Here is a 24,065-nt window from a genome sequence, read left to right as displayed (position 1 = left end):
CCCCTAAATCTGACAAAAAGACATTGTAGTCCAGCATCAAGGTTAAACTTCGGGTCTCAATGCCTGTCCCCCCCAGCTCTGTATGAAGAAGTGATGAGAAGACGTGTATGACTACATCGCACAAATATTCCCTCACTCAGCCTCCTTTCCTTAATCCTGAGCCCTATGGCTGGATGACTGCAGTAGCCCTTAGTGAGAAACATCAATACCACTGACAGATGGTAGAAACACAGTGAGAGCGAGGAAAAAAGAACAGCTACAGAATGAGTACTCAGGCTATGTATACATCCTCATCTAGCCTAATTTAAAGCTAAGGAAATGTCCAGTTCTGCCTGTATTAACGGTCAGGGAGGCTCTGATTCCTGAATATTCATCCATCAAGCTAAATGTCACCACACTGTCACTTTACGCCACCCGGGCCAAAATGAACTGCACATCATAATCAACAATCTACTTATTTAAGTCAAGATCGCCTTTGCAAATCCACATCCAACGGCACCTGTCACATTTAAACCAGCGGCTGCCAATTAAAGAGGATGAAAACACATGATGCAATATCACACACACGTGGAAGCAGATGCACCCACACACACACCCGCACACAACTGACATATAACTAAGCTTATATGTTAACGAGGCCATTTAATTGCAGTTGCATCATCGTGCGTGTGCATAGGCCTACTACGCGAGGCTATTTGTCAGCGGTGGGTATTAAAAGTTAAATGTGTGACTTGTTGTTGTGAATATGCGGGAGTTTATATGGGCTGCATGATGAATAGCTGGTGTCAGGTGTTACCATGGGGATGATTACTTGAAAGCAGCCAAGGCAGTATAAGCATGTGGGATTTCTAGCCAACCCATCAAATGCTTGGCAGGCCATTTATTTCGAATATACAGGTAGTTTCAGGCGATAAGAATCTGCCACAGTGTGTGTGTGTGTGTGTGTGTGTGTGTGTGTGTGTGTGGGTGAGGGTATGTGAGTGTATGTGTGTGTATATTTGATCCGATGCTTGTATGTGTGTGTGTGTGTGTTTGCCTCTTTGTGAAAGAGATAAAGCGAGATCATGCCGCATTCAGAGAGCCTCTTTCCATTTAATTACAAAGCCGCAGTGACACAAATCACTGTCTGGCTCTCTCAGCGTCGGCTCGGTTGACCTCGGCGACAGGATGCGACACGGTGACACGCCGGCTCGTCGCTTTCCCCCGCTCCCTCAAATGGTGAGGAAATGTTTTTTGTTCCTTGTCTCTCCTCATCTTTCCAGTGAACTGTGAAACCCTCCACATGTAGAGGAGCTCCCTGAAGCCACGCCAGCCTTCTCACTCACAGCCTTGTTGCTAACACGCCCCACAGGCCACAACAAAGAGGCTCTGAAAACAACCTCTCAAAACTTTGACTGGCTGCCTGGCAGCGCTCTCCGCCCCGATGCTCCTCGGATACTTTTCAGATTTGGAGAGATTCGCCGCGTTAAGCTCGGGATCCATCAATCCCTTTGGTCTTCTTTTCTTTTCTCTCCCCAATTTGGGACATCTGCTCTGAGACCCCGGCTTCAAAAACCCACACTAAGTTTACTCAAAGGCCTAAAGTCCTGTCTCTTCCTCCCCTTCTCTATCCCCTGTCCCTTCCCCTCCCTGGTGGGGATTTGTGATTCAAACTGGTCTGTGGGACCTAAACCGTTCTATCTCATCAGCAAACATACAAATGCATAATCTGTCCTTTCTTCCCGGCCCATTCACATGCATGCTAATGATCTCTGCTGGCCCCTCTTTTGACCGAGCGCTCATTGCTCTGGTGCTTTGAAACACAAGCTGGCAGCCACATTCGCTCCTCTAAGATGCTGCATCAAAAAGTGTATGCTAGATTTAGTATAGAGTGGTTTTCTATTATACTGTACAATGCTCAGCACTGCAGTTTAGTAGAACAGAGTAGTCACGGTGTTTCTTAAAGGATAATAAACTATAATGGCACTCAGACACCCTGAGTGTTTCACCACACGGCAAAGTAACAGTGCAGTCATGGCCTTCTAGCTGAACACATGCACAACGCTGCAGTGAAATGTCACATCCTCACCCCTCCGAGTCACGATTAGCCACCTCCAATTAACACGAGACGCATCAAAACTGCAGACAAGAGTGATTTATCCCCGACCCCTCATCCCTACGTTTGCTCCTCTCCTCCGACTCTCCCTCGCTCCCTCGCTCCTGACCTCATTCGCTGTCCTGTCCCCGCTAATTCTCCTCAAACCGTGGGTGGCTACGGCCCACAGATCAGCAGCCGTGGCAGCAACAGCGTATCGTTCAGAGCGGGGTGGGGGGGTGGGGGGGTGGGGTTGGGGTGTGCTAGCAGCTAGCAGCCACTTTCTGATGCACAGTATCCTGTCCTTCAGGCCAGCAGGGTACTGACACCCGTTAATCAATGGCTGGGGCTTAGGAGGCCATTTAGCGGGTCACACAGCACACTGATCCTGCAGCCAGGGGAGGCAGCTAGGGGCCGAGGGGAAGCCTCTCCAAGCACAAAGTGCACTGTCATGCTAATCCCCCAAACACTGAGAGCATTCATGACAAAAGCGCTGGGAGGTAAGGCAAAATTGGGAACCATTGTTTACCATAGCAGATATAGTTGCCACAGTGCACGTGCATGTGTGTGTGTGAGTGTGTGTGTGTGTGTGTTGCTGCTTTAATTAAATGTGAACAAATCATTTGAGGGGAAAATTGAGTATTCCTGTAATGAGACGTTTTGCAACTACCCATTTATCTCTTTCATTAGACGTGATATTGCAGCGACGATTACAGTTGCTTTTAGAGGCATTCAGTGGCAGGCTTCATTGAAATGTGTAAATATAATGCTTGGAAAACAGGGTGAGGGAGTAACGGATTATCGTTAACAAGATTACAATAATCTGGTTACAAAAAATGGTAAATGTAATCCATTAATTTGGATTATAAAAAGACAGTTGAAAGGGGAAAAAAATATGTCATTACGAGTTGCATTGCTCCGAATTGTGAATTAAATTGTAAAATTATGGGCACAAACATAATTATACAGCTCTTTATAATGGTTAATAATGGTTGTGGATGATGTTAATGACAGTAGCTTAATTATTGTCTGTGGATGGGGAAAAAAAACAACTTTCCACTTTGAATAACTGAGCAATAGATGACATAGTTGATTACAATTTTAAGCAGGTAGTCAGTATGAAGTAACCCCCTCCCCCCCATCCACAAACAAACAAACAAACAAACAAACAAACAAAACTAATTAAATACCACAGGGACGCTGCATTAGGCACAGCTGTGATAAATTAATGTTTCATGCTATGTGGAGCGTCAACACGGCGGAGCCACTTAATGTACATTTCTCTCATTGTGGTGCACACTGTCATGCGGTCAGACTCATCATACGTGACAAACACATGACTGATACGGATTACATGTGCCATATAACACGTAATGTAAATGTGTTTCTGTATTACTGTCACTATCTTATCCATAATGTTATGTTTCTGTCATGGGTTGGCATTACAGCACGACACTATGCTGCGAGACGTACAGTGTGTCAGAATATTCAATTAAAATACAGCCCGTTTCACATCACACGGCTGCTGAAAAGACTGTGATTTTCATTTGTGCTTGCAGTGCGTAGATGCAGAAATTCCTTCATATGGAGCGAGGGAAAGAGAGACGGTACTGAGCCCGGTTGAAAGCCTGATATTTTTGTGTCTCTCCTCGCAGTTTCGGCTTAGTGCTGCATGCGTTTCACCATAAAGAGGGTAGTTTTCCATTGATGAGCCTGCACAGGCAGCTACAGCACCACCAGCAGCAAATCACTACTCTGTTAAAAGGCCCTGATGCGTAGCAAACTCTCCTGCCAAGCCTCCTCGCTCCAAATCTGCCTGCTTGCAGACCCCCTGTAATTGGAGGCATTAAACTTGCTTTGGACAGGATGGCAAATGAGTGCTTTGAGCTTGGAAGAGAACTGGCTGCTGCATTCAGAAGGGGTACACAAGTAGATACAGCTAAATCTGACAAATCACTGCCAATCCGCCAGATCTCTGTGTGTGTGAGTGTGCATACGCTTTAGGAGTTTGTGTGTGTGTGTGTGTATAGTCATGCATGTGAGCGTGTGTGTGTTTGCAGTATGTCTTTTTTCTGTGTGAGCTGTCTTGGCTGGTATTTGTGTGTGATTATGTACATCTAGCGTAACAGCCTAGCCGCTGTTAATCTCGCAGTAATCATAGGGATCACTCTGGTGATGTAGGGATTTGACGTTGAACTGCAGAGTGTCTGGCCATTGATGAGCAACTAGCAACCATGAAATAAACTGCCCTAAAAATTGTCTGTCAACTTGCCACGGCGTCCTCCGTTTTTACTCCGGCGAGCACGCTCATTAAAATCTATGGGTGAACTGTCTCAGTTGATTTCTCATCACTTACTGGTCTGTAATAAGATAATGAGATATTTTCCTGTAGGTTTGCTGCCATTTTTCATTACGCTTAAGACGTGGCAGTGAGAGGTATTTCTGGAGGAATGAGATGGGGGTGTGAGGTGGAGGACTGCAAATGTTTTATCTGGTGAACGGCGAGCCAGAGAGAGGTGTGGGAGACTGGCGTGGATTCCGCTGTTTAACAAAGAACAGGCAGAATCCCACTTTTGACACCGTGTCAAATCTCAAAAGCAGTGGCCAATGCCAAGCAAAAAATCTCTTAAATAAAGACTTTTAGTGTGTTTTGCCCTTTGATTCTCAGCAGTGCGGCGGATCCTTTTAAACACAGCGAAGAGCTTTGCATTGGAAGGGTTTCCTTGCAATACCAGGTCAACGAGTACAAAACTCTCCTCAGTCAAGGTCAACCATTCCTACATATCTTATTTCTTACAGACAACATTGAAGAGAGGAGCTATACCACCAAGCCATTCATCTCCTATCTATAGGCGGGGCTTTGGCACGCATGGTAAATGTCAAGCTTGGTTAGATGCTCCAGTGGAATGACATGCAGCGGCTCTGTATCTGCATGTGTTGCATGTTTCTACTGTATCCGCATGCTTCTGAGGGCCTCTCTGTGCTGATCCGGTGTGTAAAAGCAGCAGAGATGGAGAACACGCCACCATCAATCTTCCCTTTGGTGGATGATCATACAGCTGAGCTCTGCATCAAGTCAAAAACGGTAAGTATGAGCCCTCCGCGCCCCCCGACAGATGAGTTTCCTCCCAGTCAATAAAGACAGAACATCACAGGTTAGCGGGTGACAGCTTAGCTCATCAATACTGGTAAGGGGAGAGACTAGGTTTGTGTTCTGCGAGCTGCCAGATTAAAACCAAACAACACTGACATTTGGTGTAAAGCCAGATTAACTTTGCCTCCTTGAAGCCTTTCCAACAGCAGAGGCTGAAATCCCCAGAATAGTCCTGTGGTCTCACTAATTGGCAAGCTGTGTGGACTGGTCTTTGATTAATCTTAAAACTTAATGAGTCCATCCAAAGCTGCTGTGATATTCTGACTGAGGAGGTAAAGCACACTTGCTATTCCCTCTTTTCATCCCTCGGCTGGATGAGAGAAGACCTGGAAATCCAGCCTGGTGAACCCGCAGAGAAATCAAAGAGAATACCAGATATCCGTTTAATAATTTATTTGCATATGATTATCGTAAAAATACTGAAAGAGAAATGCTTATTTTTGTTCTAGTTTTCTTTCTTTTTTTTTTTTTTTACAATCTAATACACCTTTAATTGCACAGGAAAAAGTCTGCCCTAACAGACACACATTTTCTTCTTTCGTCGTGACATATAGTTTTAGATATGTAATGACCATTAAACTGTAATTTTCCATTTGTTTGCTTCTCAACAATAAACAAACAAGCATATAAACGAGGGTCATGGAGAGGCCGAAGTCAGGTCAAATGACTGTGAATGCTAAGCAGATTGGTCTAATAGAAATATAGTATATACAGGCAGTCTGTTAAATAGGAACTGCACTGACAGCCGGCGTGCTCAACAGAATACATGTCAGAAGAAATTAACCAATGAGCGATTTGTACCACATTAATGTTTGTAGGTCAGGTCGATATTAAGGTCACAAAGCTGTCATCTGGATAGTGACCTTTTTAATTCCCATTGATCCGCAACACATTTGCCAAAGTAAATATACAACACACCACTACCACGGGCACTTCTCATTTTAAAATGCGGAACAGCAATCTTGACAAAATCTCTTCAGTGGTCTGAAAGTTTTCGTCCCGCCTGGGCAGAGCGTTTCCTTCTCGTTCACTCATTCATGTCTGTCTAGTTTGTTAATGTGTGAAAAAAACAAGCATTAGAATAAAAAAGATAAGCCCCGATACTTGTAAAAAACACAGAAGACTCTTTAGCAGTAATAGGTAATAACTTAGCATTCAAAACAATGCATATATGAATAAAATAAGATTAAGAAAATATGGACATTAAAGTCCATACAGTAAATGCCAACAAAGCAACAGTTATGTGGAATCTATTTCTACTTTTGCTTGTTTTTCCCATAAAGCTTCCACTTTGGCATGCACATGATGTGGCCTGCACAGTGTCCAGTCAGTTACATCTCTGAGTCGCTCCCATTGGCCGGAGCAGACAGAGAGATTGTGTGAAGACTCAGATACTCGGATACTGTACAGAATTGTAACATGATAAAATCTCCCAGTCCATGTGAAAGACGACATTTAAGAGGAAGCGGACGAAAGATTTGTTTTTTTTTCCCTAAAAAAGCAAAACAGCAAAAGAAAGAGCAGAGTTGATTCTGGATTAAAAAGGTAATTGGATTGAACATCTACAGATGTCAAGCTCTCTTAGAGTCAATGTTAAGCAGAAGGCCGCTTCATCTTGGCACTGAAGTCTGTCACTTTTGTGAGTTTCTCCCATCCGTAGTCTGAGGAACCAGGTATGAGGAGGTGAAGGAAAGGAGGGACTGATTTCACTGAGGGGGAGGGAGCGCTTCCCAACCAGCAGAAAACACATGCAGACATGCAAACACAACCTGAGAAGGGGCAATAGGAAGTTTGGCTTTATGTCAGTAGACATTTTTCACAAATCCACAAGTGTCAAGTAATGAACACACACTGCAATGGTAAGTTCTGTTTTCACGGACATTAAAATCTCCATTTGCTCGCGGAAAGAAATCTCCAAAAAGGTCCTCTGTGTAGCAGGAAATTCCTTCTTCTTTTTTCCTCTTCGTTTTTTTTTTTTTTTTTTTTTTTACACACATCAGGCTCTCCACGTTTAAGAGTTTCTAGGTAGTTTGTACGCATTCTGCGCTCTGTATTCTCCAGTTTGCTTCTTATTTTCTCACACTCTGATGGGGAGAGTTTGGCTCATCTGCTGTCGAACGATTTCCTGACTGCTGTCCGGACTCTTCCTGTGGTGGCCGGGCAGCGTCCCTCCCAGCCGCAGCAGATCCCTGCCAACACACACACACACACACACACAGGTCACCAGCAGGTTCACAGACACTAAACAAAACACAGAGGATACATCTAATTACACTTGATGCTATCGAACCGGCGGATAAAGGTATCCTTCTGATCCAGTCGGTTTTAGTCATAAATTGTTCACTGGCTGCTGTGCAAAATCCTCAGTCTGTGAGCCTCAAATGTCAGGGCAGAGCGATGATGTGTTAGACAATAAAAATAACAAATAGAGCACGATGAGAATATGTTCAAAACTGCTGATGCTGACCCTCCTCTGCTATTTACCAAGTCCAATTCAAACACTAAGCCAGATCAATTCATCACACTGCGGGTTTTAATAAAAGCTGAGCATATATCTCAGCTATCTGGGCAAGATACAGTGTCGGAGTGTCCTTTGTTTCGTGGCCAGCGTCCTTGTCTTTAAGGCTCTCCTGGCTGAAGATACTTTAGAGATAGGGATGCATCTCATATCCTCCCTCTCTCCCATTATCTGCCCCGACATCATTGAGCAGCCAATGGCAGGTGAGCAGCAGCGGCGACACGCGTGCATGCGCTGCCTCAGAAGCACAGGTTCGCACACGCAAACACGGCAGACGCTCTCTAAATCACGCTCTGACAACATGATCCTTTCTCTCTCCCCTTCTCTTTCTGTTGCTCCTTCTCCATCTATCTCTCGCTGTCGCATACAGATGAGGCTATAAATTAATCATTGGCATGTCATCCGCATACAGCGACACGTAGCATAACATGCACACACACAAGCATGCGTGTGCAGACACACACGCACAACACCTCTCCCATTCGCCCGTCGCAGCATTGGGCGCGTCCTCCCCCGACGCATTAAAAAGCTCATTAGCAACCTAATTAAACACATTCCTCTCTTTTAGCTTCTCCTCAATCTCCCTTATTACTCACACTTCATCACCTCCTGCTTTTCCACATCAGCAGCTCTGGCTGCTGTCTGTCCTATCACCTACATTCCAGGATCCAGCCAAGTGTAGGGGGAATTAAACCTAGGTCAGCCATTACATTTCCACACACAATTAGCTTCACTGAGCCCCAATCCTGGCATAGGAGTCGCCCTTGGGGCATGGTGTTATAGTGAAACTGTGAGCCAAGGAGCTGGCAGAGGACCCGGTTACTGTATGTATGAATTCTGCCTTTTGTGTCTGTGGGAAATAGGAAACTATTGCGTAGTCGGAGCCACGCGCTTGAAGATGTGCACTTGATGCATTATACATCACTATAAAGCTCAAGATCTACCATCTAACCCAACACTAATGATACTGTTGACTGGATGCCAGGGTAACAAAACTCAGAACAAACACGTCAGTAAAAATGTTCACCATATGCAGAAGATGGCTGGAACAACATTTGGATTCACTGAAGCCGTTCCACCGAGGCTGTTCCTGTTTGACTGTGCCACTCCAACAGCAGCGACTGCAGAAAGTTTCACTGCACTCCACCCTGAAGGAGATGTGCACTCAAAACAAAGCTGAAAAACAACTTGTCAATGCAGGGAGGACTATCTATGAATAAGGCAGCTTCTACACTTCGTGACTTCCAAAGAAAAGGAATCAGCGAGAAAGAACCAGACTTCTGACATGAAAACTCTTCAACTCAAACAGCTAATGTCTTTGATGACAACAGCCGAAAGCATAAAGCAAACACCAACACCAACAAGCATGACCCTTGATGTGCCCCTTTACAGGCCAACCATGATTTTTTTACAGTGACATCTTACTCCCAGAGGCAAAGCTCTGGTCTTCTCTGTACTAGAAAGTCTTCTTCACCCAATCCACAGATCGTATATACAGTACATGGGACAAGTTTGGAGGGTGAAAGGCAGGGTATCACATCGCCCTCTTAGGGTGTGTTCACAGGATTCTGCTTTCATTGTAGAAAAAGCACAGCCTCAACTGCTTTTTGTGCCAATATGGTAAAAAGCCGGTTGCACGATGCATACTTTGTTTCCATAATGACCGGCTGCAGTAGCTACCGCTGTCAGCAAACAGCACTTAGGTACAATTTACAAACACGTAGCAGAAACTCCCACAGCACAGCCAACACGCTCCCATACCGAGCCTCTATGATCAGAGTTGCTGGGAATTAACAAATACTACCAACATTTCCACTGCTACTTTCTGTATTCCTGCTCTGGTTGTTGTTGTTGTAAACTGCTGTGAAACTACTGTGAAACTCTGATTCTTCTTACTTGTCATTGGTTGGCTCACAATAAATGCAATCCACGTCATGTGTGCTCCTCTAACAAGTTCAACTTTTCCCAACTTTAGAAATCGCTCCAGTGTTGCCAGCTCTCTTCCCAGGAAAGTGGCTGTTGGCTGCTCGAAAAGTCGCCAGATGACATCATGCACTAATTTGCATGTGAAAAGTGGAACAAAACAAAAGTGTAACAGTGTGACCGCGAGCTTAGGCACAAATCATGACATGCATCTCTCTCATCTGAGGAGAAGCGAGAGAGAAAGCCAGTGAGTGAGAGAGAATACGATCCCAACGAACCATCGACCTCGGAGTAAAAGCCTCCTGTACTTCCACTCACCCTGAGTAGGTGCTGGTCACCACCTTGAGGCTGGCTGCGTTGCGGAGCAGCTTGTCCAGGGTGCTGACGATGCGGCAGAACTTGGGCCTCAGGTTCCTCTCCTTCACCCAGCACTCCAGCATCAGCTGGTGCAGCACCATGGGACAGTCCATGGGCGGGGGCAGCCTGTAGTCCTGCTCCACCGCCGTCATCACCTGAGGGGCGGGAAATGATTGGTGAAAACGGGAAGACACTGCACTGTAGAGTACCCAGAATGCCCTGCATAGAGAGAATAATGCAAATTTCTGGGATGGACTGGATGGAGATTGCTATGTAGTAGAAAACTTGACCTCCAGTTACTGTATTACGTCCTGCATTAAACTCACTCTCAGCGCTTGCTATATGCTGTCACACATTCTTCTCCTCTTTCCTGTAACTATCCTCACAACACTATAAAAACATTGTTATTAGAAAGTATTCTCTAACTCGTCAAATCAAGAGGCATGATTGATAGGGAGGATAAGTGGAGGATGAAAATGTGTGCCTCATTGATTTGATTTTTTTCCTAGCAACTGCATTTCCAGCCATATGTTGTGTGTGCGTTCTAAGTCCCCACAACAATGAGAATTGCCATTTGGGAGCAATAAAGCATCTCTGCAGGGCTCTTCTTCTCCTGCTGCCTGTCCTTTGATTTTTATGTTGTGCTTCTAGTCTGCAAGTACCTCTGTTTACATCCACTATCTGTTGACTCTGTTGCTTATTGAGCGACGACTGTGGCACAAAGGCTATAGAGAACAATAAAAGACCTCTACTTTGATGCTTTCATTACTGCATGTGGATTTGGTTACTGAAGCTATACATACATTACTGGCATTTTTCATTCTAGCTCCTTTGCTTTATTGCCATCAGCATTACAACTCTCTTTTGAAGCACAATACAGAGCACATATTCCACGGAGAGTGAAGTGGAGGTGTACACAATGCTACGCGACTTTGTTAGGGGAGGAGGAACCGAGAGATTTCTTTTCTTTCCTGCAAGCTCACTGCTGTAGTTACAATGTCTGTGCAGTGCAGATAGCCTACAGGTAACAACGTCCGTAAAAAAAAAAAAAAGAAGCCTTTTCCGGAATATGCCTCTGTGTGTGTGTGTCTGTGAGGCTTTGCAGTATGGATTTGTAGAGGGTGGGCAGGCTAGGGTTGTAAATAAGGTGGTAAAAACTAGAACACAGGCACGCAGCTGCACCAGCATCTGCAGTGTGGAGATAAAGACGGCAGAACAGAACAGAACAGGCCCAGATCCAACATGTCAGGCTGGAAATCACAGCCACAACAGCTCAGCTGAAACTCTGCTGCACCTAAACTTACACATAACAGTCTGTGTGTGTGTGTGTGTTTGTGTTTGGTATACATATACAGTATGTATAAAAATACAGGTGTAAATGCGGCCAAGACGCACTGAGGACAGATTGTAATCCGATCGCCCAAACCAGCTCCGGAGCTGATCAGGGACGCATTCGGCCACATTAACAACAAAGTGTAAATGCAATGCATCTACAATATAGCAGCGTCCACATATAGGAGCTACGCTAACTGAAATAAACTTTTGCGTGTGGATCCAACCAGGAAGCTCAAGGGAAACAAAGAGGCAGCAGGCAGGTTGGACAGTCATACTACTAAAAATGGTTCCCCCTGAATTATTACAAGAGGAAGTGATGTGTGCTACAATCTGGTGAGGGAAAGAGAAATCGGATTTCACTGTGTATACCAGGGATGGATTTTAATGCCAGGTGTAAATACAACCCAGCTCTTCAGATCTAGACACACTCCAGACACAACACGTGTTCATGCCAGGTGTAAAGGGAGTGTCACTCACGTCCTGGTTGCTCATGTCCCAGTATGGCCTCTCTCCGTAGGACACCACCTCCCACATGACGATGCCGTAGCTCCACACGTCACTGGCGGAGGTGAACTTCCTGAAGGCAATGGCCTCCGGCGCCGTCCACCGGATGGGAATCTTCCCTCCCTGCTCAGACACACAGAGGGGGACGGTATTGAGACCCCAGGAGGCACTGCAGGCATTGTAACCACACACACACACACACACACACACATACAGGGGGAAGGAGATACACAAACAGGCAGATGCACACTTGCACAAACGCACAAGCTGGCTTGCACATACACGCACGCGTACACATACACACACACACACACACACAGAAGCTGATGCAAATTTCACAGACGGTCTTGAACACTAACACAAACATTGGCACACAAGAACAGTCACACATGCATGCATATGCACATGTTAAACAAGTGAAGGGGATCAAATTAACAAGCTCAATTAAACATGCATAGAATATACAAACACAGAGGAGCAGACTAGAGTTGGTACACACACACACACACACACACAAACACACAAACACACACACACACACACACACTGACCAGAGAGCTGGTGTAAGTGGGATCAGCGGAAGTGTCGTCCAGGAAGCGGGACAGGCCGAAGTCGGAGACCTTGCAGACCAAGTTGCTGTTGACCAGGATATTGCGGGCGGCCAGGTCTCTGTGAACGTAGTTCATGTCCGACAGGTACTTCATCCCCGCAGCGATGCCACGCAGCATCCCGACCAGCTGGGTCATTGTGAAGCGCCCGTCGTTCAGCTACAAAGACACAGCCGGAGCCAGAGCGGGAGGGACGAGGGGAGGAGAGGGAAGGCGGTTCGTAAAAAGGGGGAAGACAGAGTGAAAAGTGTTAAAATGAATAGAAAAGGTGGAGAAATAGAAGTGAGGAAAGGGGAGAAGAGATAGGGAGAAGGGAGACAAGAGAAACAGTCAGTCACTGAGTCTACATAAACATGACATCTGTCATAATGTTTCATGGCTGGCCCTGTCAGCCGCTGACAGCTGACCTTTTCATGCATGCTGTCCAATTAGCTGAATAATTAGACTCCTTACTGCGGCACTGAAGGCATTAAAGGCTCAATATTTAATCCCAACAAAAACAAAAAGAAAGCCGGAACGCTGAAATTAAAAACATGGAACTGGAGGTATTTTTTCATTCTCAAACTGACTGACAAACTAGTTAGAGGGACTGGCAGTGCATGATATTTAAGAGCGCGTGTTAACATGTATTCTCTGAAGCAAAAAGCTTTGTTTGCATTTTCAGTTTGTGAACATTAAAGTAAAATTGTCCTGTCAACTGAATTACAATGGTTTGAGTAGGCTGCGCAAAGCTTATTTTCCATTTCAAAGCCTTTGACTTGCAGAATCTAGCCTTTTATGTTCAAAACTCAGAAGCTCAAAGAAATCTGAGATTAGGGCTTTGAGGGTTTAATTTGCTTACAATGGTCCACATTTATGAAGAGTGCCACAGTAGGAACACTAATCTAGGATAAACTTTGTTCTGTAGATCGTAATGAATGAGAGTCAAGGAACTCTGGCCAGTGATCCCAGGCCAGCCCTCCAGCCTGCGAAGGCCCATAAATGAGGCCCATTGTAACTACAAACCTGATAAGAGTACATTTAATTAATACTAGTCAGTGGGATGTCAATTCACAATTAACTGACAGATAATGAGGAATTTCTTCCAGCCTTCTATGATGCTGAAACTGCACTGTGAACTTTGCCATAGTTAGAGACGTGAGGTTTTCTGTCGTGACCCGAGTATCGGCAGAATAAAACAACAACAACAACAACAACAACAGTTTGGGACAAAATCAATCCCTTCTTTGAATCCACAAAAAGGAGAGAGGAGAGAAGAAAACTCGACATGACAAAAGCATAAACATTCTGCTTTGTACTCTGCACACTCCAGTGAAGTCTGACAGAGAAACAAGCTGGGATGGATGGATGTATAAACAACAGGCATGATTCATAGCAGGCCTTCAGAGCTCTTCTCTTCACTGGCTCTTGGGTTGTGTGTGTGTGTACATACATACATACATACATGTGCCTGCGCCTATGCGTGGTCCACTGTGTGTTTCTGTGTGTGTGTGTTCGTGTCTCCAGGCACCTGTATATGAACGCCACAGTCTGTGCGTGTCTGTCTGTTTGTATCTGTGTGTGTGTGTGTGTGTGTGATACTCTGAAGGGCCCTCCCTCATTAGATCAGTACTCAGAGTTGCTCTGAGTCACGCGCTGTGTGACATTGGTAGGAGCGGGGGTGGGGACAGCACAGGCCTTGGACTTTTTTTTTTGTTGTTTTTTTTGTGCGTTATTGGCCGGACAGCTGACTGAGAGGAGTGGGTGAGAAGGAAGGAAGAGGCTCAGGCTGGACTCGCAGATGCGGTGTGTGTGTCCCTACCAGAGTTCAGACGAGAGAGACGAGAGGTATCGAGAAAAAACCCTGCTGCTTTTAGATACAGATCTCAAAGCTGATCTGTATCAAACGCTGCCCGGTCCTTTTGATCACGCACGGACTGGACGGTCTGATCGGGGGGGGTGTGTGGATGGAGAAGGGTCGGCTTTATGTTGCTTTACAGAACAGCGGCAGAACATCAGCGCACCTCCAGCGTTAAGTAACCTTCCAAGGTAACAAGAGTTCGTCTCGGTGCACTAATGTATGCAGAGCGTTGAATGTGAAAGACATATAAAAGCCCTCTCGCAGCTGGAAATGTACAGCGTGACCCCTGTTCTCCCATCATGCCTTTATTTAGCGTTAGCTTGTGTGTAGGTGGTGGTGAAACTCCAATCAGTTATGTATTCTATAGCTGCACAAAGACTCTCTAAATACACTGAAGTGAGACCATCCAAAGGTCTAGCATGTGACACTGTTCCACCAGGAGTTTGTACACTGGAAGCCTGTCAGTATCACTCAGTCACGTCAAGCAGAAAGACTATGCCTGTCTCCAGGCGTTATATTACACATTTAATCTCTATCACTCAGCAACCGAGCGCCTCGGGGTGTTTTACAGAGAGTAAAACATCCCGATAACCCAGAGGTGTTGTGAATGACTGTGTGTGTGTGTGTGTGTGTGTGTGTGTGTGTGTGTGTGTGTGTGTTCCTCGCAGCTTTGATACAAACAGAGCAGTAATCTTCTCTGTCAGAGGTGCCGCGCGCCTCCCGACCGAGCTTACCCTGAGGAAGGAATCGAGCGCTCCGTTCTCCATGAATTCGGTGATGATGAGGACGGGGCAGCTGCGCGTCAGGACGCCCTCCAGCCGGATCACGTTGGGGTGGTCGAACTGGCCCATGATGGAGGCTTCGGCCAGGAAGTCCCGCCTCTGGCGCTCGGTGTAGCCGGCCTTCAGCGTCTTGATGGCCACCACCACCTCCCTGCGGCCGGGCTGCTTGAGCCGCCCGCGGCACACCTCGCCGAATTCACCTGGGGCGAGGGGGGTGGGGGGGTGAGGGTGATGGGGGTGGGGGAAGGGTTGAGTGAGCAGGGGGGAGGGAGGAGGAGGAGAGTGGAGGAAAAAGGAGGGAGTCGGGGGGGAAAGTGAGGGAGAGGGAACGTTACTGGTTTGCACGAGGAGGAGAAAAGTCGGTGACGGGGTTGAAAGAGCTGGGGGATCGGCTTCAACCGTACAGGGAAGAGTGAGAGAGGAGAGCGCCAGGCAGGAGGTCAGAGGTCAAAATGTCGGGGGAGAGAAGGACTGACCGGTCTCGATCGAGAGTGCAACCTGGAGGCGGTGGAGGGAGAGAGAGGACGGGTGAGGAACTTGGGGGTTTTGCATTTGGTGCCTGAGTGAGAGTGTTTACGAGGGAGAGAGAGAGAGAAAGAGAGAGAGGGAGGGAGGACGAACGAGCGGGAGCAGACCGTCATTTGAGGTAAAGTTAGGACACGACATGCTGCTGAGAAAAAACAACAAAAAAAAAAAACAACAGACTAGGCGGGGGGGAGAGCTGCGGAGTAGATATTGACTTCAGCCCCTTCCAAAACCGATTCATTGCCCGTTCTCTCGGACAAAGCCGACGGCGTTGTTTACCTGCACCGATGACTTCTTCTATTTTCACACAGGAGATGTCGATTTCTTTGGCAAACTCGTGGACGGCTTCATTGGGGTCCTCATAAGTGAAGGGGTCGATGTACACTTTGACCCCCGGAGAAACTGAGATGGAGAGGAAAAAAATCAAAGACAAGTCAGCATTTCTGCAGGCAAATCCGAGTTGTTTCTCAAATACAATCTTTAGGACTGACTGACCACACTGTTATTTACAAGTGAGCAGGTCGTATTTGTGTGTTCAGGCACCAATAAGCTATCTGCATTGGTTGCCATGGTAACGACGCAGGTGTGTGTACGTACGATAACTGATGGCACGTTTTTTCAAATATGGAACCAAACTGCAAAAGCCAACGTCAGGTGTCGTGTTGCAGGTGACATAAAGGACAGTTTGAAAACCGCATCCAGAGCGGTTAGACTGTAGAAATCCAATTTGAATTTGCATTTCAAACCACATACAAATGTGGCTTAAATCTGATTTGCAAAAATTGGTTTCCATGTGTATGTTTTTTGCCAAAAATCTGATTTGAGCTGGCAGTCTGAACATAGCCTTTGTCATAGCAGTCTGGTAATAAATATACAGTAATTGTATGCATGTGGATGGTCTAGAAGTTTGGTCTTGTTGTTTGTGTTTTACAACTCAACTGATCGGTCTGGTCATGAGCAAATAGAGAAATGATTTCCTGCGTCAGTCAGGTGATTGGATAATTGATTGAATCATTTGGTTAACTGTACTGGCATGAGCAAAAGGCCGCAGTTCACCCGACAGGACCAGAGGGCCAGAAGGATGTGAAACACACACACACACACACACACACGCACGCACGCACACACACACACCAAAACTCACTGTATTGCTGCAATTTCTCTGTGTACTCCAGCTCAGAACCGCTGCGTTGCTTCCTGTAAACAAGGAGCACACAAACAAAATCACATTCACATAACGAATCTTCAGCCTTGACCCATTCCAGGTAGAGGGAATGAAACTAATATCTAACTTCACTATCATATGATGCCACCGACTGCCAAGGAAGGAACTCATGATGAAATTCTATTTATTTATTTATTATTTTTGCTTCAGTGCTCCTGTTTGAACGAATTTGAAAGAATAATAATAATAATAATAATAATAAACTTTATTTATATAGCACCTTTCATATCATAAAATGCAGCTCAAAGTGCTTTACAAGAGAAACAATAAAAATCAATAAATAATGATAAGAACAATCCTAAGATATAAAAAGCATAAAACAAGTATAAGAAATATAAAACAAGTATATCAAAGAATAAGATAATAATAAAATAAATTAAAAATAATAAAGAACAATCCTGGATATAAAAAGCATAAAACAAGTACAAGTATAAAATAAATTGAAAATAATAAAGAACAATCCTAGATATAAAAAGCATAAAACAAGTATAAGAAATATAAAACAAGTATAAGAAATATAAAAAAGTATGAATTAATAACAATGGTGTTAAAATAAAAAGTTGGAATTAATTAAAAGCAAGATCACAAAAATGGGTTTTGAGCTGTTTCTTAAAACTATCAACAGAAGTTGCTTGTCTTATTTGTAATGGGAGTTTGTTCCAAACCTTTGGTGCATAAGAACAGAAAGCTGCTTCACCATACTTTTTGTAATTCATTTTTGGGACATTTAGCAAGCCAGCACTAGACGACCTAAGGGAACGGTTTGGAACATACTCAGATAAGCAGTCACAGAGATATGAAGGTGCTAAACCATTTAGGGCCTTATAAATAAGTAAAAGAATTTTAGAATCAATCCTCAACGTTACAGGGAGCCAGTGCAATGAGGCTAGAACTGGTGTAATAAGTTCTCTTTTTCTGTTTTTTGTTAAAATTCTGGCTGCTGCATTTTGTACAAGTTGCAGCCTATCAATAGTTTTTTTAGGTAATCCAGTAAAGAGTGCATTGCAGTAATCTAGGCGAGAGAAGACAAAAGCATGGGTCAACTTTTTGACATCTTCCAACGAGAGGTAGGGTCTAACTCTTGCAATATTTCTTAAATGAAAAAAGGCAATCTTAGTAACATTGTTGATATGTGATTTAAGATCCAACTCAGAGTCAAGAATAACACCCAGGTTTTTTACTTCAGGCTTATTCTGTAGAGCCAGACTTCCAAATCTGCTTGATATCTTTTCACTCTGTGCATTTGTACCAATTATAAGAATTTCTGTTCTATCTTCATTTAATTTGAGGACATTTTTACTCATCTACTGTTTAATGCTGGATAGGCAATTTATCAAGTGGCGCTACAGATAAATATAACTGAGTGTCATCAGCATAACAATGAAAATTCACTCCATGATCAAACAAATGTTCAAAAACGAACAAATTATTTTTCCAAGTGGCAGCATATACAGGCAAAACAGTAAAGGACCAAGAATAGAACCCTGTGGAATACCTGAAAAAGTGTCATGCTTGTCTGAAACATGGTCACCGAGACTAACAAAATAGCTTCTGCCAGTCAGGTAAGTATTAAACCAGGTCAGGGCTGTGCCTGAGAGACCAATCCAATTTTCAAGACGGTTTAGAAGTATCCCATGATCGACTGTATCAAAGGCAGCACTCAGATCAAGAAGTACAAGAATAGAAACATTTTTATTATTGGCGCTCACTCTAAGATCATTTATTACTTTTACAAGCGCTGTTTCAGTACTGTGTCCCCTTCTAAAACCGGACTGAAATTTTTCATGAATCTTATTGTCATTTAAGAACGCATCCAACTGTTTAAACACGGCCTTTTCCAATATCTTACTCAGAAAAGGCAGGTTGGAAATAGGCCTAAAATTGCTCAAAACAGAAGAATCAAGATTATGCTTCTTGAGTGAGGGCTTGACTAGAGCTGTTTTGAGTGAATCTGGAAAAATGCCTGTTTCTAGAGAGCAATTTACAATATCCAGTACATCACCAATCAAACTATCTAAGACCTCCTTAAAGAAAGTAGTGGGAATTGCATCCAGGGAGCAAGTGGATGACTTTAACTGCAAAATAATTTTACGGAGTTCCCCTTCACTAATTTTACAAAAAGAATTCAGATTTCCCCGAGAGCCATTAATGATCAGATTTTTTTGATTTTCAACAGTATTCACAATACCAGCTCGGATATTAACGATCTTATTATCAAAAAATCTCCTCACATTTTGATTTTGAGGCATGGCATATTTGTTCATGAAACTGGGAAGGATTTAAGAGGCGATCGATGGTAGAAAATAAGATTCTATAGGGTTGTTCCCGCTTTCACTGATAATCTCAGAGAAGTATGCCTGCCTCTCACATCGTAAGGCTTTGTTATAAACATATAGGGATTTTGTAAGGATCTCTCGGTGGATTGTTAGTTTGCTTTTTTTCCACATTCGCTCGGCTCTACGGCACTCCCTCTATTCGCTCATTTTTTCCAAGGCATTACTTTAGTCTGTGATTTCTTTTTAGTTTTCACAGGTGCCACTATGTCGAGAGCTGATCTTAATTTAGAGTTGAAGTGATTTACTTTTTCATGTATCGATGGGATTTCAGCTGAGAGAGGTAGACTACGCATGTGATAAGGGAACTTGGCGGCTGAAGATGGACTTAAAAAACATCTTTTAAAGAAACGCTCTGTATCGTTTTTTGCTAAACCAGCGATAGTCACGTTAAAAAACAAACAGTAGTGATCTGTTATATTAATATCAACAATCTTATCAACAACAATATTCAGACCTCTAGAGATCACTAGATCTAGGGTGTGGCCACAGTTGTGGGTTGACCCAGCAATATGTTGAGTAAAATCAAAGGAATGTAAAAGTTGCATAAATTCCATAGCCTTGCAGTCCGAGACGTTATCAACATGCAAATTAAAATCACCAGTTATAAGAATCCTATCATAGTTAGTAAAACAGACTGACAGTAGTTCAGACATTTCGGGTAAGAATTAAGCTGTATGCTTTGGTGGTCGACATATAGTAATCAACAACAGTGATGTTTGACTTTCCAATGTAATAGCCTGATATTCGAAAGATGAAAGAATACCCTTTGAAAACAACTTCAAATTGAATGAGACTATTAGTTGAGAATGCAACTAATAAAATGAAACATGCAGTTCAGGGTTGCGGTAATAAAATCAAACTCTTACTTGAGGCAGACCACAGCAATAACCACCAAGGCAACAATGACCACCAGACCCGCAGAGGCCGAGCCCACGATGAGAGGCAGCTGGTCCTGCACCGACTTCTGAGGGTCACCTGGGAGACACACACACACACACACACACACAAATAAGTAAATAACAGAAGTACTGTTAGGGATTATAGAAAGGCTTGTATTGCATGGCCACCAATCAAGTCATAAAACCTATTTAGCCTAAACACGCATCAAGAAAATTGTACCACCAGATTATAGACAATAGACTCGGAGACTAGGAGAAAGGTTGATCATACTGTGCAGGCTGGTGCTGAAGTCCATGGGGTTGCTGTAGCGCCCGTACCCCGCGACAGTGCGGGCTCTGACCTGCACCACGTAGGGCGTGGCGGCCCTCAGCCCCTCCACCTTGGCTGAGCTGTGCTGGGACGTTACGGTGTGGGACATGGCCTGGCCCTGTGGTACAGCATAGGACCGTTAAAGGAGAAGTTTGTTTTTTTCCCTTGTGATTTTCAGATGGGTGATTCGCCTCAGAGACCTTTTGGTTCTCTGTTAGCGACATGGTAGAAGACACAATTTAGACACTGCTGGTGTTAAATGAATGAAGGATAGACAGGCAATAACAATGTGTCTTAAATTTTGGTGAAATCCTCAGAATTCAGCCTAAATCAAAGCGTTTTTGTTGATTTTAAGGGAAAATAAGTACGATTTTTCCTCTCCCATAGCACAAAATGACCATAATATCTGATAGGTTTGATAGGGTTGTTGATCAATACTCAACATGACTCAACTCATTGGAATTTCAAGACACTCGTAACCCCCCCAACACACATATACCCACACACACACATTGCAATCAACACCATCTAACAAAAAAACAATACAAAAACAAAAAAATACTTTCTTTACTGGGCTGGTCACTCTTGAAAAGGACATTTTCAGTGTCAATAAGGCTAGAGCTGTGACCTACATTAAGGCAAAGGGTAAAAAATGGGAGCTTACCCTCTCATAGTATTTAATCTCATAGTCGAGGATGACCCCGTTTGGTTTCTCAGGGGGCAGCCATGACAGGCTGAGGGTGTCTGAAGTGGATCTCATCAGATGGACGGTAGGCACTGCTGAAGGCGCTGGGGTCGGACAACAGAGGAGACGTGCCGTTAATAAAGTTACTGTGAAGTTACCCTGATTCCCTGACCTGGCCGCCCTGGGGGTGGCGAGCGAAACCGGTATTTCCCTTTGGGAGTCACTAAAGCATCACAGTATCATTAAGACAATTATTATTCAAAACTGTCCAGCCTGAACAGGTTAAGACAATGGTACACGTTTCACCTTCATCGTGTCCTGCAGCTTATTGATTAGTGAGGCCTGAAATTGACTTAATCGACAATCATTGTCACGGGTCCATAAACTGCACTAAGGTGGATTAAGTGCAGGTTAACTGGGAGAGTAATGACAGGCTCTGAAAGGTGCTGACCTTGTTTGGCTGACGGTGACGCTGCAGATATGAGGTGGTGATGCTGAAAGGTGACATTGTCGGGGCGAAATATAAGATATTGCCTGGTTGATAATGCGCTGACAGTGGAAATGTGGCGTAAACTATCCATTTCACCTGCTTTTCCCGTGACTCACTGGGAACAGCAGTGAGGGATGTCGCATGAGTCGCTCTTGATGAGCTTGTCCCGCCACGTTGACTCACAGTGTTAATACTACTAAGGATACTGAGAGCCGACACTCATTGACACTGACTGAACGGAGGATCCGCTAACCGGCGTGTCTGATAGTGATGTTAAGTGTTATTGATTAGAGCGCCGCTACGAATCGGCTTGGACGGAGAGAGCTTCCGCTACTAACCGGCTTGGTTGGTGGTGATGTTGACGGTGGAGTAGCTGGGTATGGACGGGTTCTTCCCAGAAACCCCGTTGACGGCCTGGACCTCGAAGCTGTAGCGGGTGTGCGCCTGCAGGTTCCTCACCACCACCTTCCTCTGCCTGAGCCCCAGCCGGCGCGGCGCGATGTCCACGTTGTCGTCGCAGCGCGTGCACGGGCTCCGGTCTCGCAGGCACTTCTTGCACACCACGTTGTAGACCAGGTCGCTCCGTCCGCCCGTGTCCTCGGGCTCCTCCCACTCCAAGGACAGCGAGGTCTCGTTCACGCTAGAGATCACATTCTGAGGCGCTGAAGGGATAGCTGCACGCGCACACACACACACACACACACACAGACGCACGCGCAACAAACACGTAGGTGTCCAAGAAGGTGGGCAGGCAGGGATAGAGAAACAGGCACGGACACACACACACACACACACACACACACACACACACACACCACAGAGGCTTTAGTCATGCTCCCCATGCAGTGCTTGCTTACAGTATTCTCCCTGCTTCTGAAAGAAAACCCTGTTTTTAATATTTAATAAAGTGTAAGAAGGTGACACGAGGTAGTATTTCATGTACAGAAATAGGCTTTACAATAGAATAATCCTATTTCTTTTATAGAGGCCTTTTCCACAAAGAGATAGAATGCTTTACAAGCCCCGGACAAAATCCTCAGGATCAAGTGGAGGACATGTAAAAAGATCACAAGAGGGGAACATCTTGGGGGAAAAATCTCTTTTCATGGTGTAAGAACATAAATCAACACAGGATAAATAGGACATGTCATGCATAACAAGAACGCCGCTGAATCCACCGCTCGTCACTTGGTAATGTTCTCCGTGGAAACACACACTCTTATGCTTTACTACATAAATAGCTATGGAGTATAACCCACGTCCATCCCCACGCATAACATCTCTATTGCTATTCATGGAAGTTGGATAATCCACGATGATAGAAATTCATATTCTTGTATCAGTATACCCCAAGGCCAGCGCTTCTCAATAAGCAGTGCTGCGGTTTGAGTAAAGAGTGTTTGAAACCTGGATAAAGTATGATAACCGCAGAGGGAGGCAACAAAGATTGCTTCAGCCGACACTTTTCATCCTATTACAGCGAAAGAAGAGAACTGCTCTCCCTTAAGCTTCCAGCTGGGGAAAATCTAACCTGTCTCAAAGCAGAGAGAGAGAGAGAGAGAGAGAGAGAGAGGGAGAGAGAGAGAGAGAGAGAGAGGGAGAGAGGGAGAGGGAGAGGCAACTGCTGCATGGCGCACACAAGGAAAAGCTTTCGGGGCATCTCCCTTCAATCTGCTCCTCTCCGCCAAAACTGCCTGTCCGCTCAGTTCAGTTCCTCAGCCAGCTAGCCTTGAGCCGCGTTTCGCTTGCCCTGTCCTTTCTAATTAGGCAGACGTGGTTCAGAGTGGAGCCTCTTCTAATTGGACACCCATCTAAAACACACGCTGAGTCCAAGCTGCCGGCCATTGACTTGCCGGGGCTCTCTTGTGCAACACACCACTTCCAACACAAAGCACAGACTGCCTGGCACAAGCTCTGACAGACCATCGGGACAGAGCTGTCAGGGTGGCGCGCATGTGTGTGTGTGTGTGTGTGTGTGTGTGTGTGTGTGTGTGTTTAGTGTGCGGTCGTGCCTGTGTGCCTGCCCGCGCACGCTGGTCAATGTCACAGTCCAAAGTGTTCCTGTGACGAGGATCTGGGGAAGACAGTTACGGGCCGTGTGTGTCATTTAAGGCAGTGAACGGCCCCTGGGGGGGATTTCACGCGGTCAAGGCAGCAGATGTCGTCCTCCATCAGCACGACTGCTGGGACTTCTCCCTCTGAGAAACCTGTCTGTGAGGAACAGCCACGGCCAGCACCTCACTAGCCTAGTTAACACCGAACGCACTACTGCCTTTTGTAATATTTCACATGCAGAGGTAGCTGCCTCCCGACGTCTCCTAGAGGCTTCTCCCCCTCTGGAAACACACATTTTATTCCACAAACAGGAAACATCTACGCACAGCGACAGAGGCAACCCGGCACTGATAATATCGCTGTTGTCATGTCAAAAACCATGTAGCTCCAATTTTGTTGATTTTCATGTTTTCACTTCAGCTGAAGGATTACATGCTCCTCAGAG

General features: G+C 45.0%; 1 protein-coding gene across 1 annotated transcript in view; it reads right to left on the bottom strand.

Moving 5' to 3' along the window:
- Positions 1-5,720: 5,720 nt before the first annotated feature.
- The window catches only part of ephb3a (eph receptor B3a), a 28,782-nt gene continuing 10,437 nt past the window's right edge, over positions 5,721-24,065 (bottom strand). The window contains exons 5-15 of the mRNA XM_071917674.2: positions 21,904-22,239; positions 21,055-21,179; positions 20,352-20,508; positions 20,048-20,156; positions 16,765-16,817; positions 15,900-16,022; positions 15,048-15,295; positions 12,417-12,632; positions 11,839-11,988; positions 9,988-10,181; positions 5,721-7,417 (exon numbers count right to left, since the gene is read on the bottom strand). Coding sequence (XP_071773775.1) covers positions 7,306-7,417; positions 9,988-10,181; positions 11,839-11,988; positions 12,417-12,632; positions 15,048-15,295; positions 15,900-16,022; positions 16,765-16,817; positions 20,048-20,156; positions 20,352-20,508; positions 21,055-21,179; positions 21,904-22,239 — 1,823 coding nt within the window. The 3' untranslated portion in view covers positions 5,721-7,305. The remainder of the gene's footprint in view (positions 7,418-9,987; positions 10,182-11,838; positions 11,989-12,416; positions 12,633-15,047; positions 15,296-15,899; positions 16,023-16,764; positions 16,818-20,047; positions 20,157-20,351; positions 20,509-21,054; positions 21,180-21,903; positions 22,240-24,065) is intronic.

The sequence above is a fragment of the Centroberyx gerrardi genome, chromosome 13 (genome assembly GCF_048128805.1).
Source record: "Centroberyx gerrardi isolate f3 chromosome 13, fCenGer3.hap1.cur.20231027, whole genome shotgun sequence".
Classification (NCBI taxonomy): Eukaryota; Metazoa; Chordata; class Actinopteri; order Beryciformes; family Berycidae; genus Centroberyx; species Centroberyx gerrardi.
Note: the sequence above shows the minus strand (reverse complement) of the source record. Positions and strands in the feature narration are given on the sequence as shown.